The following is a 21,206-nucleotide window of genomic DNA, read 5'->3' on the forward strand; positions in this document are numbered from 1 at the left end:
CTTACTGACTGCACAGTTTGGTATTTCCTCTGAAATCTGACCATAGAAATGCCATATGACCCAGCTATTCTACTGCCTGCAGTATACCCTGAACGCATGAGAACTGAGGCATAAATGGAGACTTGTACACCAATATCATAGCAGTGTTATTCACCAGAAAGATTTCTTTAAAGAAACTATGGATAACAATGAAAGAATTTTTCTTTTACTTTTCAAAGAGAAGAACAAACTGGAGGGGTGGGGTGGGCAGGGAGAAAAGTGCAACAATGAATGAATGGAAATCCAAAATCTCTGTAAATTTTCATTAAAATTAGTAATAATAATAATAGTAATAATAATGAAACTATGAAATGTCTTGGGAAGAAGAGGAGGTTCAGGCTTGTGTTGGGTGACGTATGGCTCAAGGGTTTGCTTTGCTTAGGGCTGGAAGCTCCTAGGAAGCAGAGGTGATTCTATAATTGGGTATCGATATAATTCTTGTCTAGAAGTCAAAAAGGATACAACTAGCTAAGATTATTGTTGTTAAGGAAACAAAGTCACATTAGTTAGAATGTTTGGTCATTTTTATGGTTTAATGAATGTTTTTTATTTGCTATGTTTAAATAAGATTATGAAAGACTAAAGAAAAAAAGAAATCCATCCACCTATGACAGAAGAAGAATCGATACCTTTGAGTTGTGGTGTTGGAGAAGAGTCTTGAGCATACCATGGACTGCTAAGAAAACAAATAGGTCTGTCTTGGAGAGGGTGAAACCAAATTTCTTCTTGGAGGCTAGGATTATGAAGCTCCGTCTCGCATATTCTGAGCATGTGCCTAGGAAGGACCAATTCTTGGAGAAAGACATACTCAGAAGGGTGGAAAAGGGACAGCGCAGGAGAGGAAGCCTCTAGATGAGATGGATTGACACAGTAACTGGGGCAACGGGGGTAGGTGTATCAGAATTAGTGAGACTGGCTTAGGACAGAGCAGGCTTCAGACCTTTTGTACATAGGGTCGCTATGAGACTTGATCGCACATAACAACAACAATAACATGGATTTATTGCTCTTATTAGATTTCTATGACTTTTTGCTCTCTTCATGGATGATACCTTTGTTGTCATCCCACAACTCATCTAGTCATTAGAGTTCAATGCCTCAAATCTATGCTTGAGATGATCTTTTAAAAATTTAATTTAGTTTATTTTTCATTTCAATGAACATCTTCAGAGATTTTGGAATTCCATTCATTCATTGTTGCACCCTTCTCCCTGCACACCCCTCTCCCCCCGTTTGCTCCTCTCCTTGAAAAGCAAAAGAAAAACTCCCTCATTGGAGATGATTTTTTTAAAAAAATTATTATTTTTTAAATTTCCATTCATTGTTGCACATTTTCCTCCCTGCCCACCCCTCCCCACCAGTTTGTTTTTCTCTTTGACAAGTTAAAAAAATAAAATTCTTTCATTGTTATATAATCCTCCCCCAACCCCCTCCGATCCACACCACTATAAAACTTTCATTCTGGACTCCTGTCATGACAATAATACCTAATCATATATTCCTCCTAAACAGTACTCTCCTTCAAATGTTTCAATGCAGTACATATTATTTATTCCCTTGTAGTTTGCCCCCAACTCCGATGTCAGTCCTGCTTTACAACAGTGGCACTATGTACTACGGCACTTTGTCCTTTTGTGATTGAGATATTTCACTGAGCATAGTGCCCGGAATCACCCATTTTGTATAATATTTCATAAGGTCGTTGGCTGGCAAGGTTGCAGAGAAACTGGAACCCTTATTCACTGTTAGTGGGAGTGTAAAATGGTGCAGCCACTATGGAAGGTTGTATGGCACTTTCTCAAAAAGTTGCAGATAGAGATACCATTTGACCCAGCAATTCCACTACTGGGAATATACACTAAAGAAACCAGAACTGCCACCCAAGCAGATATATATGCTCACCCATGTTGACTGCGGCTTTGTTTACAATAGCAAAGAACTGGAAACAACTCAAGTGCCCATCAACAAATGAATGGATAGAAAAGCTGTGGTAAATTCAAACAATGCAATTCTTTCCTGCTTTAAAAAGCTTGAGATGATTTTTAAATTCAGGGGGGACAGGCTCAAGGTCGTGTTTTGGTTCTTGTGGACCTGTTTTAATTTTCTTCAGCTTCAGTCTGAACTTGCACGTGAATAACTGATGACGTGTTCTACAGTTAGCACTTACCTGGTTCTGACTTGTAATTGAGCATTTCTAATGATTCTTTCCAAAAAAGTAGTCAATATAATTCCTGAGCAGTCTATCATCTAAGGTCCATGTGTACAGTCACCGTTTGTGTTTCTTAAAAAAGGTATTTGCAATGAATAAATCACTGAATATATAAAATTCAAATATCTGATCTCCAGTCACATCTGTCACTCAGTCTATAATTTCCAGCTACTATTCCTTCTTCTTTGTCTCCAACTTTTGCATTCCAGTCAACTGTTATCAATGCATCTTAATTGCATGTCCGGTCAATTTTGGACTGCAAAAATTGCCCTTGCCCTTGGTTTTAGTTGTTTGTGTGTATATTTGAGTAACAGCTGTCTTCCTTGTATACCTATAAACAGTTTTCTATCATTCACAGCAGTCAGGATAGAACTTGCAATTGTCTTTTTAAACTATGAAAGCAATACCACTTTTCTTCAACATTTCATTCCTGGAATTGTAAATCATGATTCTCCAATTCATACTGTGGCCAATGACAGTCCATCTCAGCTCACTAAAGCCTAAATGTTGATCTTTATGCATTCCATTTAATTTTTTTATACCTTTCAGTTGTCCTATAGTCATACTTCGCATATTCCACATTCCAATTATTAGTGTAGAATCCTGCATCTGTTTTTCATCTTTTTTAAGTCTTTAAATTGTTATTAAATATCCTTTGTTGGGAAAAATTTATACATGCAAGCAATGCAATGACTGCAAGCTTACAAATTAGTTGTACAATTAAAATTATCTAGTTGAGAACAATATATCTAAACATCAATATATTGGCAAAATTAGTAAATGCTGACAGACACTAGACATGAGAAATAGATGCTAGACTTTTAAACCAGTGTGAGTTAGAAGAGTTCTTTCTAGTTACTTGCTACTTTTTGAAGTTTCTCTCAAAACTATGTGTTTCTCTTTATCTTTGACTTCCAATATTACTGAAAGTGAAGAAGGCTTGAAATGCTCACTGGAGAAGATCAATGTCTACATCCATCAGTATGTGTTACATCTTAACATCAAGAAGACAAAAATCTTCACCACCGGCCAATAGGCACTATCATGATAGATGGAGAAAAGACTGAAGCTATCAATAATATCATCTTACTTAGTTTTACAATCAACTCCTTTGGAAGCAGTCAAGAAAGCAAAAGACGTGTATCGTTGGGAAAAGTCTGTTGTATTAAAGTTGTTAACTTCCAAGGACCAGTCCCTCCTTGCAACATGCCCAAAGTATGTCAGACGAAGCTTCAGAATCCTTGACTCCAAGGAGGATTCCGGCTTCACCTTCTCCAAGATAAACCTGTTTGTTCTCCTAGCAGTCCATGGTATATTCAACACTCTTCTCCAGTACCACAGCCTAAAGGCATCAATTCTCTTTCTATCATCCCTATTCACTGTCCAACTCTACTATGCATAGCACGTAACTGCGAAGACTATAGCCCAGATAAGGTGCACCTTAGTCTCCAGCCTGACATCGTTGCTCTTCAGTACTCTTGAAAGGTCCCTCACAGCTGACTTTCCCAATGCAATTCATCTCTTGATTTCCTGGCTGCTGTTACCAAGAGTGTTGACTGTGGAGCCAAGTAAACTGTTAATCATCTCAATCTCTTCACCATCCATACTGATGCTGCCAATTTATAACATGTGATAAAATAATCTATTTATCTATTTATATATGCTCTAACTTATAAAAGAAAAGATTTAGAGTGTTTCCCAGGTTAAATAAAATACATCTGGAAAGTAGAAATTCAAAGTTCAAGCAACAGAAGATAGCTTCAACAATTTTAAATATAACTGGAATGATAATGAATTTTCAAAACCTAACATCAGAAAGAATTACAGTAGTTTAGAAATATACTAAATCATTGTGAACACAGTTACAAAGAACTTTCATAAAGATTTGCCAAACAATGAACAATAACTCAAGTCAGACATAAGCAAAACTATTAGAGCAACACCTGCTGAGTAACCTAAAACATATTATACAATATTTTAATTGTTAAAGGGCAAAAAACCCTTTCCAATACTGATTACTAAGGCAGAGAGGCAGACTAAAGTTTTAAACAGAAACTGGAGAAGAGAAATTGAAGAGTAAGATTGACAGATGATGCCTGATGGATTACACTGAAAACTTTTTCCTGCTTCCACTGCACGTATCAATAAGAGATAAATACCATTTACAAAGTTAAGGCCTGAAAAAGCCTAAATATAGGCTTAATGCTGTAGGCACAAAAACAATATAAATGGCTCTTGATTTCTATCAGACAATCCTTTGTCAAATCTAATTTAGATTATATATCTTCTTATTCGAAGACACTGAAAAAAATAAAAGAGGCTAGAATTTCCAGTTAATGATTTTAATATATTTTTAACAGTCAAGTTCTTAATAGTAATTACTGTGTAGTGGAACAGTTCTGTAAAATAGGGTTTATATTAAATGTACAAAAGCACTGGGCAAGTAGCTTACTTGACTTAAAAATATGAGGAAAAGAAAAAACAAATATAATTCTTCAGAAAGTTCCCAACCCATAATAGGTAAAGTATTAATTCCTTTCTTTACTCCCACGTAGGAGAGCTAGATTGACACACTGGTTCTAACAATGGGTTCAAACAGCAATGATTCTCCAGATGAGGAAGAACTAAGTAGTGTTTTGTTTTGTTGGAGTCACTATGAGTCAGAATCTGGCTTAATGGTAGATAACAATGACAGCATCATTCAAAAACATACAGTTACATGCTTTCCTTGCTCACCATTGATATATTTTTTTTTTTTGGTTAAGTAAGAAGCAAGCAGGAAAATATTGACATTTTATTGAGTTTATACAGGATGTAATTCTGTTATTTCATCGTAGCCTATCATGTCAAAGCAACTATCAGCTGAGAAAGAGAGGTACTATCAGGGAATATGGGTGTAAGCTTTGGGAAAGGCCTGAGAGAAGCAAAGTCAAATAGGAACTACAAATGGGGGCGGAAGAAAAGATCTGATTTTTCCTGACTCATTGAGACAGGTTTCAATAGAATACTGGCAAGCTGAAGGTTTAAAAGGTAGGTGGGGGAGGGGAAGGAGGTAGTTTCCTGTGAGACAGAGGGATATAACTGATGAACCAACCTTATCTGTAAACTCCAACAAGAGCAGATGATAAAACATGGTAATGTCTTAGCATTCTTATCCAATAGTATATATTAAACTATGAAAGCAGAAATTTTTCACCTTTTGCCAAAAGTCTGTCAAAACAAACTTTTGTTCTGTTTTAGCATTATTTCCTTGGGTTTCTCTCTCTCGCCTGCCTCCCTCCCTCCTTTCTAGAGCTCCAGGTTGAAAATGGCAATATGGCCTTGTTCTCCAATCCTGCCCCTCATCTTGTCTCTCCTCTATTTTAAGAACCTAACCCTAGGTAATATTATAGTATCTGATTAACTAAAGGCAGGACACTGGAATTAGCTGGATTTGACTTTTAATGTTAGTCTAGCTGTGAACCTTTGGTGAAGGTACTTAATCTCTCTGAGCCTCAGTTCCACCTATGTGTGCACTGGTATGGGATCATTAACAGATTTTATACACAGGTAAAACATTTAAGAGTCTTATGGAGAACTTCTATATGGAGATAACTCAAATGCCACTGCCCACTCAGTCATTACATTAGGAATGGGACGCTATAAAACTGCACTCAGGGAACTTACTTAGGGGAAGAAACAGGCAGCCTTCGTATTCCAAATGCATAAAGTCCCCAGGCAGGAAGACAACACACAGAGGAAGCGAGCAAGCAACTTCCAAGTTGCAAGAAGAGATATTAAATCTCAAAGTCCAAATTGAGTCAAATATGACTCGGCAACCTTCCAGAATACAGAAGATTGCCGGTCCAAGGATGTAATCTTTATAAAATAGACTGCCATGGCCTTCTCCTATGGAGAGACTTTCCAGCTGAGCAGAGCACTTAACTACTTGCACTATAAGGGCTCACAGAAGAGACACTGATGTGTCGAGTGCTGTCGAGTTGACTCTGACTCTCAGAAATCCTCTGTACAACAGATCTAAACCTTACCTTATCCTCCACTATTTTCTAAACCTCTGCTAAGCTTAAACCCATTGCTGCAGTCATTGCCATTAATCTATCTTTAGAGTCTTCCTCTCCTCTAACTCTCCACCTTCCCAAGGGTCTGGCTCCTCTAACAACATGCCTAGAGTATGTGAGCTAAAGTCTTACCATCCTTGCTCCTAGGGAGTACTCTGGCTGCACCTCAATTAACTTCTAAACTTCTAAATTCATTCATGGCAGACAAGGAATTGGCTATTTCCTGCTATAAATTAGGTGAAAGATACAAAGACTTTATGCAAAAGGAATTGAGAATTTGTTATTAATTTAAAAGAGAAGTTTGAGAATACTGGATGCACTTTCACAAAAGTATCCAGAAGTCTACAGGTAGTATTATAACAGGTAGGACTTTCCCAGGAAGGTAGAGATTATTTATAGTGAGTACAAGGTGCAAGAAGTAGCACCAAAATACTCCTCCATTTATCCATTCTACAATTTTTCTCATATGCTTATTCTATTCTCCTTTTCCTATGTCTCTTCAGAGACCTATGAAACCCAGGAAAAGGGAAATAAGTTGGCAGATGTTGAAGACTTTGTGGGTTGCTAAGTTCCAAATTTGTATAAAAAGAATCAGAAATTCCAGGTGTAAAATATGACAGTTATTTGCTAAGTGGAAAATCAAAGTTAGAACTGGACTGTAAGCATTGGTCAAGAGACCTTGTGGTAACTGCCTTTGGCCACCGAGCCATGTTGTTGCTTTAAGGTGTTCTAGAGTCAATTACGGCCCTATGCAGACAGAACCTTGCCTTATCCTGCACCATGATTAAGATCTCCATCTTGCTCAAATCCATTGTTTTAGACACTGTGTCAATCCATTTCACTGAGGGTCATCCACTCTTTCACTGACTGTCTACTTTTCTACTTGATGCTTCCCTCCAAGGACTGGCCCTCCTGACAACACAACGAAAATATGAAGATGAAGTAGATAGTTCATAGGGCTTGTGCTGTTAGTTCAAAGATCACTTTTCTCTGGTAGTTCAAATCTACCAGCGGCTGCATAAGGGAAAGATGGGTAATCTCCTATGAGAATTACAACCTCAGAAAGCCCACCAGAGGGTCAGATATGAATTCGTTCTGACTCAGAGGCAATGAGGTTTATTTTAGGTTTGCCTCTAAGGAGCACTTTTGACTGTACTTCCTCGAAGACAGATCTGTGTCCTTTTGGCAATATATGGGACACTCAATACTCTTTACCAACACCATGCCCAAAGGCATCAATTCTTCTGTGGTTTTCCTTATTTAATGTCCAAATTTCAGATGCATAAAGAACAACTGAAAATTGAGCAATTTTGTGAGCATTTTTGTTGTTAAGTGCTGTAACAGGTAGGACTCATAGTGATCAACAGATCCAAACCACAGATCTGAAGCCTGTCCAATCCTTTGCATCCCTGCCATCTCTGACACACTTGAGAAAACTGCTGGAGTCACCCTGACAATCCATCTTGTTCGGGATCATCCTCTTTTTTGCTGACCCTCTACCTTTCTAAGCATGATGCTCCTTTCTAAGAAATAGCCTCTCCTAGCAACATGCCCAAATTATGTGAGACGAAGCTTTGTCAGCTTAGCCTTCAAGGAACATGCTGTTTTTCCCTTCTCCATGACATGTGTGTTTGTTCTTTTGGCAGTCCATGGATATGCAGCACTCTTCTCCAACACCCCAACTCAAAGGCACTGATTCTTCTGTCATCTTTATTCCCTTTCCTGCTCTCAGATACACAGCAGGTGACTGGAAAGACTATGGCTTGAATAAGGTACATGTTAAGTCTTCAAACTGACATGACTGCTCCTTAGGACTTTGGAGAGGTCTCTAACAGTAGACCTTCTGGATGTTATACGTCTCCTGATTACCTAACTGCTGCTCCTAAATGTGTTGACTGTGGAGCTAAGTAAGATGAAAATCATTGACAATTTCAATCTTTTCTCCATCTATCATGCTATTGTCCACTGGCTCAGTGGTTAGGATTTTGTTTTCTTGATATTGAGATGTAATCCATATTGAAGGCTACAGTCATTGATCCTCTGCAGCATGTGCCTCAAGTCCTCTTAACTGTTAACAAGCAAGGCTGTGTCTCCGGCATATCTCAGGTCGTTGATCAGTCTTCCTCTAATACTGATGGCAGCTTCTTCTTCATAAAGTCCAGCTTCTCGAATTATTCACTCAGCACGCAGATTGAATAGGATGGAGAAGGATACAGCCCTGAAACATTTTTTCCAATTTAAAACCATGCAAACATAGTTTTCCAATTTCAAACCACGCGGTGTTTCCTTGCTCTGTTCTGACAACAGCTTCTTGGTCTAGGTAAAAGCATAATTAAGTGTTCTGGAATTCTCATTCTTCTCAATGGTAAGCATCTATCACAAATGTCCTCTATTAGACAAGAAGTTGCTTTTTTGTCATAATACAGTCATATGCGATTTCTTTAAGCCTAGGTATAATCACAGGCCCAATATAAAGGCTTTAAAATTAAAGAAGCATCTTTTTAAAATTTAAAGAAAGAAATACAAAAAGAAACTTGGAATCTTATTAGGTATATAAGGAATAAGGAGAAAACTTGGTCATCAAAAATGCTTTTAAATTTATAAGGTAAAGGAGATCAGGGAAGAACTATATGGTCAATATGAATGCATTGACAGTCATTACAGAGGAAAAGGATTCAGAAGGATAAAATGAACTTTTAAATGTCAAATCTTTAAAAAAGGCTGAAATCTCCCAAATTTTACTCAACTACTAATTAGAGGTGCTACTTTTAAGTAACTGTGAGTATAATCTAACTATGAAAGAACTGAAAAGTACAGCATCATCATTACCATTACTGTGGCCCAAAGCAATGCAGATCATTATTAGTTTCATCATCATCATAAACAACTCCCATTTATCACAAAATCTGGCGTACTGAATTGGGCAATATCCAACTAAAATGCAAATTTGAGGAGTACACAGGTATCAACCAAGAACAAATACAATGTAGCAATAATAGTCAAATGGCAATTTTTATAAATAAGCTATAAGTTCTCAGTGCCTTCTGCTTATAAATAAGATATTTCATCTCATTCGGAATGAAAGCAACAACTCCTTTCCCCCATCAAACATATACAACAACAAAGTGAACTCAATCCCACTCTGCAGAATGGGACGGAAATAAGTGTCAAGTGAATACAAAAAAGAATAAATTGATTTATGATCACAACACTGTTCCTCTTGGAAAGACTGTCAAATTGTGTATAGAAAATACACAGGGAAATTAGAACAGCTTAAAAAGCAATTATAGGAACTGGTTAGCTAAGTGTGCCCTCTCCCTGGCATGCCCTGCTGTGCTCTCATCCCTAGTCACCCACTAACAAGTGCAAATTTGTCTGAATAATTCTGGACAAGCTTGGATTGTATAATTTCAATATCAAACCAGAGACAGACATTCTCAGTTGCATGGATTATGTGAAAACCAAAACACACAAAACCCCAAGCCCCTAAAACTTATTACCATGGAGTCTGTTCCTAAAGTTGTAAAAATTACAATGGGAGTAGACTGTCTATCTTTCTAGCTCAGAATCGGTGGTGGATTTGAAAAGCTGGAGAAGTCTAGCCTTTGGGTTGTTGTTTTGTTGTTATGTGCCATCGAGTCGCTTGTGACTCATAGCGACCCTATGTACAACAGCCCTAAACTCTGCTCTGTCCTGTGCCAATCGCACTGTCTCTGACACTCCCATCCCGATTATCCCAGTCACTGAATCAATCCACCTCATAGAGGGCCTTCCTCTCCTGTGCTGTCCCTCCACCCTCCCAAGCATGATGTCCCTCTCCAAGGACCGGTCTCTCCTCACTACATATCCGAAGTAAGTTAGACGGAGCCTCAGAATCCTTGCCTCCAAGGAGCCACCCGGTTTAACCCTTTCCAGGACAAATCTATTTGTTTTCCTAGCAGTCCATGGTATTCTCAATACTCTTCTCCAGCACCACAGCTCAAAGGCATCAATTCTCCTTCTATCCTCCTTGGTCATTGTCCAACTCTCTGATGTATAACAAGTGATTGCGAAGACCATGGCCTGTATCAGATGCACCTTAGTCTCCAGAGAGACACCATTGCTCCTCAGTACTTTGGAGAGGTCCCTAAGCAGACTTTCCCATGGCAATCCGCCTTTTAATTTCCTGGTTGCCGGTGCCAAGACTGTAGCCTTTGGGTTAGCAGTATATAATTCAGTCTATGCCATAAGAGTGTCCCTGGATTCCATAAAGGTAACTAATTTGTCTCATATCTAAAGAATGCAGGTAATGTAAACCAGAGGCCATTCTTCCCTCCTCCATGGGCTTTTAGAAAAAAACTGACATGGACCTGGAAGCCACACCACTACCAATATTAAACCAAGAATTTTTTGTATTAACAACAGTCCAAAATCAGAGGTGCATAGCAAAGTGGACTGGGGGAGGGCGGGGATAGGAGGGAGGAAATTATACAATAATGCATGAACATTTTTTTAAAGTAAACTGGGGGGGTAGGGAGGAAGGTATGCAACAACAGATGAATGAAAATTGAAAAAAATGATGATTTTGAAATTCAGATGGAATAGATTCAAGATTTTTTTAAATTTTTATTAAAAAAGCCAATTCAACTGTAGTTTAACATGAGTGGGGGGAAATCCACCAAACCCCACCAAGCTCCAGATTTGAGGCATTTCAAAATAGCAAGAGAGGATGATAAACATGCCACAGGTCAAAAAGCCTGCTCTTTCCTCCTTCTTTAAAAAAAATAATATGAAAAGAATGGGTCAAAGTTCTTCAATAACAATAAGCAGAGCAAGTAACCACAAACCCCTGCCCCCCTCAAAAAAAACCCCAAAACAAAAAAACAAGCCAAAAGACCAAAAACCCATGAAAAACTCCCAAGAAAAGTTGTGCAATAGATCTAGGTCTTTAACCAAATTACAGTTATTGCTTAAAATAACAAAAAGCAACACTATAGTTTTGAAGAGCTTAGGAAAAAAAAAATACATAAAAGTTTCCTTATTGATGTTCTTTTTAAAATTCAGTTGATTATTGAACTCAAATTAAAATTTAGCTTGATGACAACTTTAGAAAGAGGAAAAAAGCAAAAGAATATTTTTAGGCCAATAAAGAGGCCAAAACTCTGAGGTAGAAGATATTATTTATTTATTTAGTTTTGTAGTAATAGGAAGTCAAATGAAGAGAAGATATGAAAGTGAGTGACAAAGATATTTTCAAAGCAATCACTTCTAGCTATAGTTGTAATCTCTGGAGTTCTGTTCACTCTCTTCTGAACTTCAAACTCACATCATCAGCTTTCTACCATTCATTTCCACTTGACAATCTTGCCTCAAACTAAATACTGGTAAAACAGAACAAACTCCCATTCTATCATCCCTTCCTCCAAGAGAGATCTGTGTGTCCATTTGGCAGTTCATATGGCAGAAATTCATTATTCTCCATCAATATTACAAACAAAGACATCAATGCTTATCTGTCTCCTTATTCACTGTTCAGCTTTTCGAGGAAGCAACAGAAAACACCACTGCTTGGGGCAAGCACAGTTTAGTCTTTAAATTGATACCCTTGCTCCTTAGGACTTAGAGGAGGTCCTTGGCAGCAGATATTCCTGAGGTAGCACATCCCTTGATATCCTGACTGTTGCCTTGGGGGAAAGTGCCAATAGGGTGCTCCTGGGAGGCAAGGATGGTGACACTGCATCTTGCATACTTTGGGCATGTTGTCAAGAGGGGCCAAACTTGGAAAAGACACTGTGCTGGGAAAGGCAGAGGATCGGAGAAAAGAGAAGACCCTCAATAAGATGACTAACAGAGTGACTGTAACAATAGACTCCAGCATGTCGAATATTGTGAGGTGGCACAAGATAGAGCACGTTTCAGATCTGTTACAAGGTTGCTGTGAGAGGTAGTCAACTGATGACACATAACAGCAACATATAACATGGGATCTCAACTCTGGGCAAACCAAAACGAAAATGTTGAAAATGTCATTCCCCCCCGGCCCCCCCATCTATCATTAGTTGCCTATTGGCCCGGTGATAGGATGTTTGCTTTCCTGACGTTGAGATGTAATTCACATTGAAGGCTGTAGTCTTCTGCAGCAAGAGCATCAAGTCTTCTTTACTTTCTGTAAACAAGTTTGTGTTATCTGCATAACACAGGTTACTGATGAGTCTTTCTTCAACCCTGACACCACATTCTTCTTCATATACTCCAGCTTATTGAATGATTTGTTCAGCATATCAATTAAACAGGTATAGAGAAAGGATATAATCCTGACACACACACCTTTCTTGATTTTTAAACATGCAGTGTTCTATTCAAACAACTGTTTCCTGTTGTATGTTTAGGTTTTACAAGAGCACAATGAAATATTCTGGAGTTCACATTCTTTTCAATGTTATCTATAATTTATTATGCTCTATAGTCAATATCATGTCACAGTAAATAAAACAAAAGTTTAGATACTAAAATAACATTATTGTGTCTCTTCCACGATCTATAGATGGTTAGCTTTATATGTTTAACTTAAAATTTTTTTTAATTTACTTTTTATATTTTATAAATTTTGTATTTAATTTACAATATTAGATATGGGATCATAAGAAACCAGAAGGAGTATAAAAAATGACTTGTTATTGTTGTTGTGTACTGTCAAGTCAGAACTGACTCATAGCTGACCCTCCAGTGGATTTTCAGAGGCAGTTAATCACACAGGAAGAGAGTGCTCATCCATGGAGCAGCTAATGGATTTGAACTGTGTGCCTTGTAAGTGAATATAAATCCTACTCCAAGATACAATATAACCTTTTTTTGGTCCATATCAACTAAAAAGACATAGCCCCGTAAATAAGAAAGCAAAAAAGCCAACAGAAAAGGAGTAAAGATATCTCCTAGAAGACACAATCATGTTTAATTTTTCTAATACTCAAGATTATGAACTTTACCTCCCTTCTTTAGTCCTTCCCCTAATAAAATTCCTGACATTCAGTAGAAATCCCCACAGGAGCCCTGGAAGGATTGGCATAGTATGAACACACCAGCTGCTTTGTGGGAGAAACACAGGCATTTCTCTTGTAAAGATTTAGTTTTAAGAACTTGATGGCAGGTCACCATGAATTGTTAACTGTCCTGAAGGCAGTGAAATTTTTGTTTTCTTTCCAACAGAAAGCATCTTACTGCTGTTAGGTGCCACTGAGTTGAGTATGACCCATAGTGTCCCTAAAAACAACAGATCTGAACCATGTCCTATCCTGTGCCATCTTCACACTTCCTCACATATTAGAGCCCGTTGTGGCAGTCACCATGCCAATCCACCTCATTGGAGGTCTTCTTTTCTGTCCCTGGCCTTTCCCAGCATCATGTCACTCTCCAAAGAAATGCTCCACCTAGCAACATGCCCAAACAATGTGAGGTGAAGCCTCATCATCTTTGCCTCTAAAGAGCACTCTGGCTGCACCCTCTCTAAGACATATTTGTTTGGGATGTTCTGAGTTTTTCTCCAACATCACTGCTCAAAGGTATCAGTTCTTCTGTCACTTTTATTTACTGTCCAGCTCTCAGATGCATAGAAAGTGATCAGAAATATGATCTGAACCAGATGCACCATTACTCAATAATTTGGAGAGGTCCCTCACTGCAGACTTTCCCAGTGCAATACATGTCCTGATTTCCTGACTGCTGGTACCAAGAGTGTTAATCATGGATCCAAGTAATTGTTGGCAGTTTCAATCTTTGCATTATTCTGATGTTGCCTATTGGTCCAATTATACATGTGCAAGTTCAAATTCACGCTGAAGAAATTAAGTTCACAAGAAGCAATATATGACTTTGAATCTATTTCATCTGAATTTCAAGATCATCTGAGGGATATGTTAGAAGCACTGAACACCAATGATTGAAGACCAAATGAACTATTGGATGATATCAAGGGTAACATCCATGAAGAAAGCAAAAGGTAATTATAAAGACAAAGGAGAAAGAAAAAAATCAGAAGTGGATGTCAGAAGAGACTCTAAAAATGGCACAAGAGGATCAAGAAGCCAAAACAAAGGGAAAACATGCTGAAGTAAAGGGCAGCTCGAGAGGACAAAGCAAAGTATTATAATGAAAGGTGCAGAGAGTTGGAATTGGAGAATAAAAAAAGGAAAAACTCACTCTGTGTTTCTCGAGCTAAGAAAACTGAAAAAATTAACCTCAAGTCACAATACAGAAAGATGCTATGGGCAATATACTGAGTCACCCAGGAAGCATCAAAAGATGGAGAGAATACACTGTATAGAATCACTGTAGCAAAAAGAACTGACACTGAAAAATTTCAGGAAGTGTTATATGAATAGGAGCCAATGGTAAAGAAGTAGAAGCTGATTTGAAGGAATTAGCAAAGAATAAGGCCCCAGGAATTGATGGGATACCATTGACTTGTTTCAATTAATAGATATAGCATTGGATGTACTAACCAGTCTATGCCAGGAAATTTGGAGGACAGCTGTCTGGCTAACAGATTGGAAGAGGTCATATTTGTTCCCATTCCCAAGAAAGGTAACCCAACAGAATGTGGAAACTAACAATATCATTAATATCACATGCAAGCAAAATACTGAAGAATATTAAAAAACGGCTAGATAGGGAACTGCCATAGTTCAAGAAGGATTTAGAAGAGGCTGTGGCACCAGGGATATCTTTGCAGATGTCAAATAGATCCCGGCTGAAATAATGTCTATGTAAGCTTTATTGACTATGCAAAAGCATTTGACTATGTGGATCATAACAAGTTATTTCAAACATTGAGAACAATGGGAATCCCAGAGCACTTAACTGTGCTCATGTGAACTCTATACCTGGACCTGGACCAGGAGGCTGTTGTGCAAATAGAGCAGGAGAACACGGCATGGTTTAAAATTAAAAGAAGTGCTCCAGGATTGTATTCTCTCTCCATGCCTATTTAAACTGTATGCTGAGAAAATTATTTGAGAAATTGGACTCTGTAAAGAGGAATGTGGCATTAGGATTGGAGGGAGGCTCATCAATAACCTATATTATGTAGGTGATACAACCCTGCTTGGTGAAAGTGAGTAGGGCTTGAAGCTCTTGTTGCAAAAGATCAGAGTGTACAGCCTTCAATAAGGACTGCATCTCAATGTCAAGAAAATAAAGATTCTTACCACTGGATCAATAGGCAACACAAAGCATAAAGCAGAGTTTACTTGTTTCCCATAGAATACAAAAGCCTGGCATGATTATAGATCTTTCCAGAAAAAAGACAGTAAATAGCAGTCATAAATATGGAAACCAAGTTTTCATCTTATTTGTTGCTGTTACTTGCTGTCAAGTCAACTCTGACCAACATTCAACAGAATAAAAATGCACCTGATCTTAAGCCATTTTCAAGATCACTCAGCCTAAGAGGCCCATCATGACTAGAACAAATAATTACTGTTGTGACACAGAAAGTTTTCACTGGCTAATATTTGGAAGTTGACTGCCAGCCCTTTCTTTCTCGTATGTTTTTGTTGACAAGTTCTGCAGCAATCCATCTACCATACATAGATGACCTTGTTGAAATGCTGGTGGCACAGCTTCTAATGTCACAGTAATATACAAGTCACTACAGTAGGACACACTGACAGATGGCTAATGATGGTTTCTATTCTTAATTCAGGTTTTTTGGCACTGGAACCAGTCATTTGATTAACCTGCTCAACAAGAGTAGGAGAGGACAATAAAACAAGTAAGGCAAAGGAAGGGCAGAAGGACATGATTTCTCTTCTGCCGTCCACTTCTGATCCTTGTTCCGAGGCCTCAGCATTAGCATCACAGCTGTTTTTGCAGACACAACAGAGGGTTATTTCAGGCAGCACTGACACGAGATTCGGAGAGGTTTCAGGTCACGTCTACAGGCAATTTTCCACAGCATAAATACTGATCTTGATGTTCTCTGGATTTAGGAAAATTGGATGTAGTAAAAACAAGAGCCTAAATATGTCCTACATTTCTGCCTGACAGGCAAGGAGTATCTTTAAAGTATCAGATCAGGAGACAGTGTTATAAAAAATTATGAGTGAAGGGCATATGTGATCACCGAATAGGACACACAACTGCCTCTCCAGGACGTTTCATGAGGCTAGTGAGAATACCTGACTCATAAGAATATTTCAGAAGGGCAGGGATTTTTCCCTCTTTTGGTCACTGATACATCCCTAGCACAGAAGGTAATCTACAAATATTTACTATAATAATGAAAGTTCCTATAAGAATTAAGTGAGCTGTAAAATGCATGCTATCTGACAAATAATAAGTGACCAACTACCCTGGTTTATAGTTAAATTTGGAGATCCACTGTCAAATTTCAAAAACAGCTGAAGAGAACAGTAGTACTACCAACACAGTCAATCCTTGTGAAAATGTGCTAATTTTTACTTACTTTGGAATTAAAAAGAGAGCTCTGTTGTCAACTATGACTCACAGTGACCCTATGAACAATGACTCTGTATTTTGCCCTATCCTGTGCTAACTTCACTGTCTCTGACACACCTAACCTTACTGTCACAGTCACCATGTCAATCCATCTCCTCCAGGGTCTTCCTAGTGGTAGGGACTTATGCTGCTAACCCAACCTGTAAGCGGTTTGACTCCATTTGCGGCTCTGTAGGAAAAAGATGAGCAATCTCTTCACATGCAATTAACTGCCTCTGAAAACCTGCTGGAAGGTCAGCTATGAGTCAGTTTCAACTCCATGGTACACAACAAAAACAACTAAAAGAAAAGCAGCATTGATTCTTTAAAAATAACTAGCGCCCTTCCCCCCGCCCCCATATAGGTAAAATTACCTTTCATAGAAAATTTCTGCAATATAGAAAAGTAAACAGAATGCAAAAATGACTCATAATCTCATTATTGAGAGAAAACAAAGTTGCCGTTTTCTTGATCTCCCAGAGCCATTTCCTCTATCTTTCTATCTGTTACTGTTGTTACGTGCCATCGAGTTAATTGTGCAACCGCACGATCTGAAGCAGGCTCTATCTTGTGCTATGTCAATCATCTTGCTGAGGGTCATCTTCTTCTCTTTTGCTGACCCTCCACCTTTCTAAGTATAATGTCCTTCTCCAAAGACTAGCTCCTCTATTGACATCCCCAAAGATGTGAGACAGAGTTTCACTATCCTTGCCTCCAAAGAGCGCTCTGGTTGCACTTTCTCCAAGATAGACTTGACTTGATTACTCTTTTGGCAGACCATGGGATATTCATTACTCTTCCCCAAGCACCCTAATTTTAAGATTCTTCTTCTGTCATCCTTAATTAGTGTCCAACTTGCAGATGCATAGCAAGTAATAAAAAAGATAATGGATTGGATGATATGCACCTTAGTCTTTAACTGACATCACTGCTTTTTGGTACATTGGAAATGTCACTGACAGGACATTTTCCCAATGTAATACATATTTTGATTTCTAGACTACTGGTATTAAGGGTGTTGACTGTGGATTAAGTAATTTATAATCGTAACATTTTCTCCATCCATCATAACATTTCTATTGGTCCAGTAGCGGTTTTTAAAATCCAAATTTTCTGGATCCCTTTCTATTTCTTCAATTTAGCTTTGGATAGATTCCACCAAATGCTGACACATCTCACTTAGCATTATGTATTAAAGGACTAATTCATTACAGGGAAGTACATACAAAATGTTTTTGTTAAAATATTTGAGGTTTGTATTGATAAAAATATAAAATACTGAATAGTAGTTGATAAATATTTATCTTATAGATGAAAATAAACAATCTAATCTGCTGAGCAAATGAATGCTAAAAGGCTGTGCTGTGCTTTGAATGAAGCCAAGTAAACTTAAAACTCTACTAAGGTCTCCTCCTCAACATTTCTGGTGAATAATTTTTGACTTACAGTTGGGGAGGGCAGTGACTAATAGTGACTGGACTTGCTATGACTCAAGGAAATATAGTCTGCATGGTTTCACAACTTCCAAAAGAGTTCCTACAAAAGGAAACAAACAAAAGCTACAAAAATTAACTGGGAACTCAAGAAAAGGCCTTGATTTTATGAAGGAGAATGTAAATTAAGTAATACTGTTTTCTGGGAGAATTGAAAAACATTTTTTAAGAGGGATCAACACAAAACTCCTTGCTATTGAGTCAAAACTGACACCTACCTGAGCCCCCAGTGTGTTTTCCAAGGCTATACACTGTACAGGAGGAGACTGCTCAGCTTTCTCTCGTGAACCCACCGGCCTGGGGTTAGCACTGATGTCTATGTAAGATAGCTGTTGCTGTTGCTGTTGTTGAGTGATGGTGAGTTGGAACCAGCTCACAGCTGACCCTCCAGGAGGTTTTCAGAGGCAAAAATACATAAGAAAGATATTGCTCATCCTTCTTTTGCAGAGCAACTGGTGGATTCGAACTGTGTGCCTTAGGGATTACAACTCAGCTTACCACGAGATAAGTAACTGAACAAAATCAGGTTGAAGGCATATCATGACTTCAGAGAACAAGAAAAGCACAAGAAGTAAGACCTATTTTAAGACCGCTTCTCCTCAGTACCAAGTAACAGTATCATCCTCAATATTGGCTCTGGCTTATTTATAGCTACAACTTCCGCACAAACTGGTAAGTATGTAATGGAAAAAGTATTAAATATTTTTAAATGAAACCAAAACTCAGGAGTCTATACTTGCATGAATCCATTTCCAGGTGAAGTCTACAGTGAGTTCCTCAGTTCTCTCTGGTTTTAGTCCTTACATGAGTTCACATTATGTGAAAAGAAACATGTTAAGAACTGATTTCCCTACTTACTCTTTCTGTTGTTCTGTGCCACCAAGCTGGAGCAGATTCACAGGTGACCCTCCAGCAGGTTTTCAGAGGCAAAAAATCACACAGGAGGAGACTGTCTCCCCTTTTCTTGCTTATCCTAGTTTAAATATAGCCCCAAACTTGAACATTTAGTCATAAATTCCTCATTTATTAGTTACTGATCAGAGTTCTGCTTTCTTCCTGAAATCTGCAACTACTAGTAGTACTAAAGGTCAAATCCCTCCACATGTTTCACAGTACAACTGTCTCTTACGCCTGCCATTCTTCTACAGTGCTGCTGAATGGGTCCAAAGTGCTAACATTTCTTTAGTAGTGAAAACACCGCCTCATTGAAGGTTTACCACTAATTAGTAGGTTTATTCATATCCAGCACAGAGTATATTATTTAATTTTTCACAATACTTGCTACCAATACTCATCTAAAACTCAATGATTCAATATCAAGTATTTTTTTGCCAACTTTTTAAAGTAAGAGACTGGGACAGTGGAGCTGATGATGGCTTTTATGATAAAAGAGAAAAACAGTGTGCTTTTAGAAACAAACACCAACTATGAGTAGAATTTTTTCCTATGACTGTCATGGAGGAGAAAGGCAATAGAACCAAAAAAATTCCTATTCAACTCTCTTCTGTCATAGTAATTTTATTTTTACAGTCCATAGAAAGATAATAAAAAAAATAAAGTTACCTTATTTTCCTCTAGAAATTTCAATTTGATAGACACATCACTGCGCATTTTATCGTATTTTTCCTTATGGGCTTGGAATAATTGCTGTGACTGCTCAATCTTTGGCAGGGTGTTTGCATCACGTGGTCCAAGATTCAGTTCTTCTAAATCAGTGCGGTACGCATCATATTCAATCCTGGAAAGAGGAGAACATATGATACGTACTACAAGAACACGGAGTTCTATTTAAGAGATAACTGGAAAGATTTTGGATTTCCATTCATTCATTGTTGCACTTTTCATTAAAATTAATAAAAAGAGAGAGAGAGAAAAAGGAAATATTATTAAAGGAAAAAAAAGAGATAACTGGAAATACATAGTCATTTCTTACGTTGTTGTTGTTAGGTGCCATCAAGTTCAGTACAATTCACAGCAACCCTATAAACATGACCTGAACCCTTCCTACCCTGTGCCACCTTCATGATCTTTGACACACTTGAGCCCATTTCTGCAGTCACTATGTCAATCCATCTCATTAGGAGTCTTCCTCTTTTTTGCTAATCTTCCCCATTTCCAAGCATGATGTCTCTTTTCAAGGAACAGCCTCTCCTAGCAATATACCCAAAGTAAAAAAGACAAAGCTTCACCATCTTTGCCTCTGAGGAGCACTCTGGCTGCACTTTTTCTAAGGCATATCTGTTATTTTCTATTATACAGTGCCAGAACAATTCAAATATATCTGTACAGACTTTATGCTTTTGAAATCACGTATTTCTTTACACAAAAAGAAATATTAATAAAGTCAAAAGGAGGAAATTGTTTAAATATTTTAACTAGTAAAAAAAAAAACCTGACAAATATTCCAAAATTTAAAAACCAGTTCTAAACAACAGCTTATGGCACCAAATGTTAGCAAGATGAAGAGTTGAAGGGACACTACTTTGTAAAATTCTTAATCATAACCAAACACCGAGTAAATAAGTTGTTGGCTCCGAGGCCTTGGGACCAAAGGCTCTGGGGACGTCATGATCAACTGGCTTAACACAGTTCACAAATACAACATGTTACATCCTACTTTGGAGAGTACTGATGTGGGTCTTACATGTTAGTGAGTAGTCAACTTTTTTCACTCTGGAAAAGAGGCAAGGAAAGTATAGATGTACTGAAACAATTAGTCCAAAGGGCTAAAAGACCATACAAATGTCAACTTCCATGACCTTGTGACCATTAATTCCCCATATGACTTGGTTCATTTTGGTTAGGCAAAATCAAGCACATATAGTATACTTTTAGGTACTTAAACTGCAATGCACAACATAAATAGAAACTTTTAAATACATAGTTTAAAAATTTCTACTACTTAAGCCAGTATAGTAAAAATTATTTTTTTAG

General features: G+C 37.9%; 1 protein-coding gene across 4 annotated transcripts in view; it reads right to left on the reverse strand.

The window, feature by feature from the left end:
- The window catches only part of ARFIP1 (ADP-ribosylation factor interacting protein 1), a 186,634-nt gene that overhangs the window by 20,142 nt on the left and 145,286 nt on the right, over window positions 1-21,206 (reverse strand). For all 4 annotated transcript variants that reach the window (XM_006884465.1, XM_006884468.1, XM_006884467.1 and 1 more), the window contains one exon: window positions 19,836-20,010. In XM_006884465.1, the coding sequence (XP_006884527.1) occupies window positions 19,836-20,010 (175 nt within the window). The remainder of the gene's footprint in view (window positions 1-19,835; window positions 20,011-21,206) is intronic.

The sequence above is a fragment of the Elephantulus edwardii genome, unplaced genomic scaffold (genome assembly GCF_000299155.1).
Source record: "Elephantulus edwardii isolate Elephantulus edwardi_28Jun2011 unplaced genomic scaffold, EleEdw1.0 scaffold00034, whole genome shotgun sequence".
Classification (NCBI taxonomy): Eukaryota; Metazoa; Chordata; class Mammalia; order Macroscelidea; family Macroscelididae; genus Elephantulus; species Elephantulus edwardii.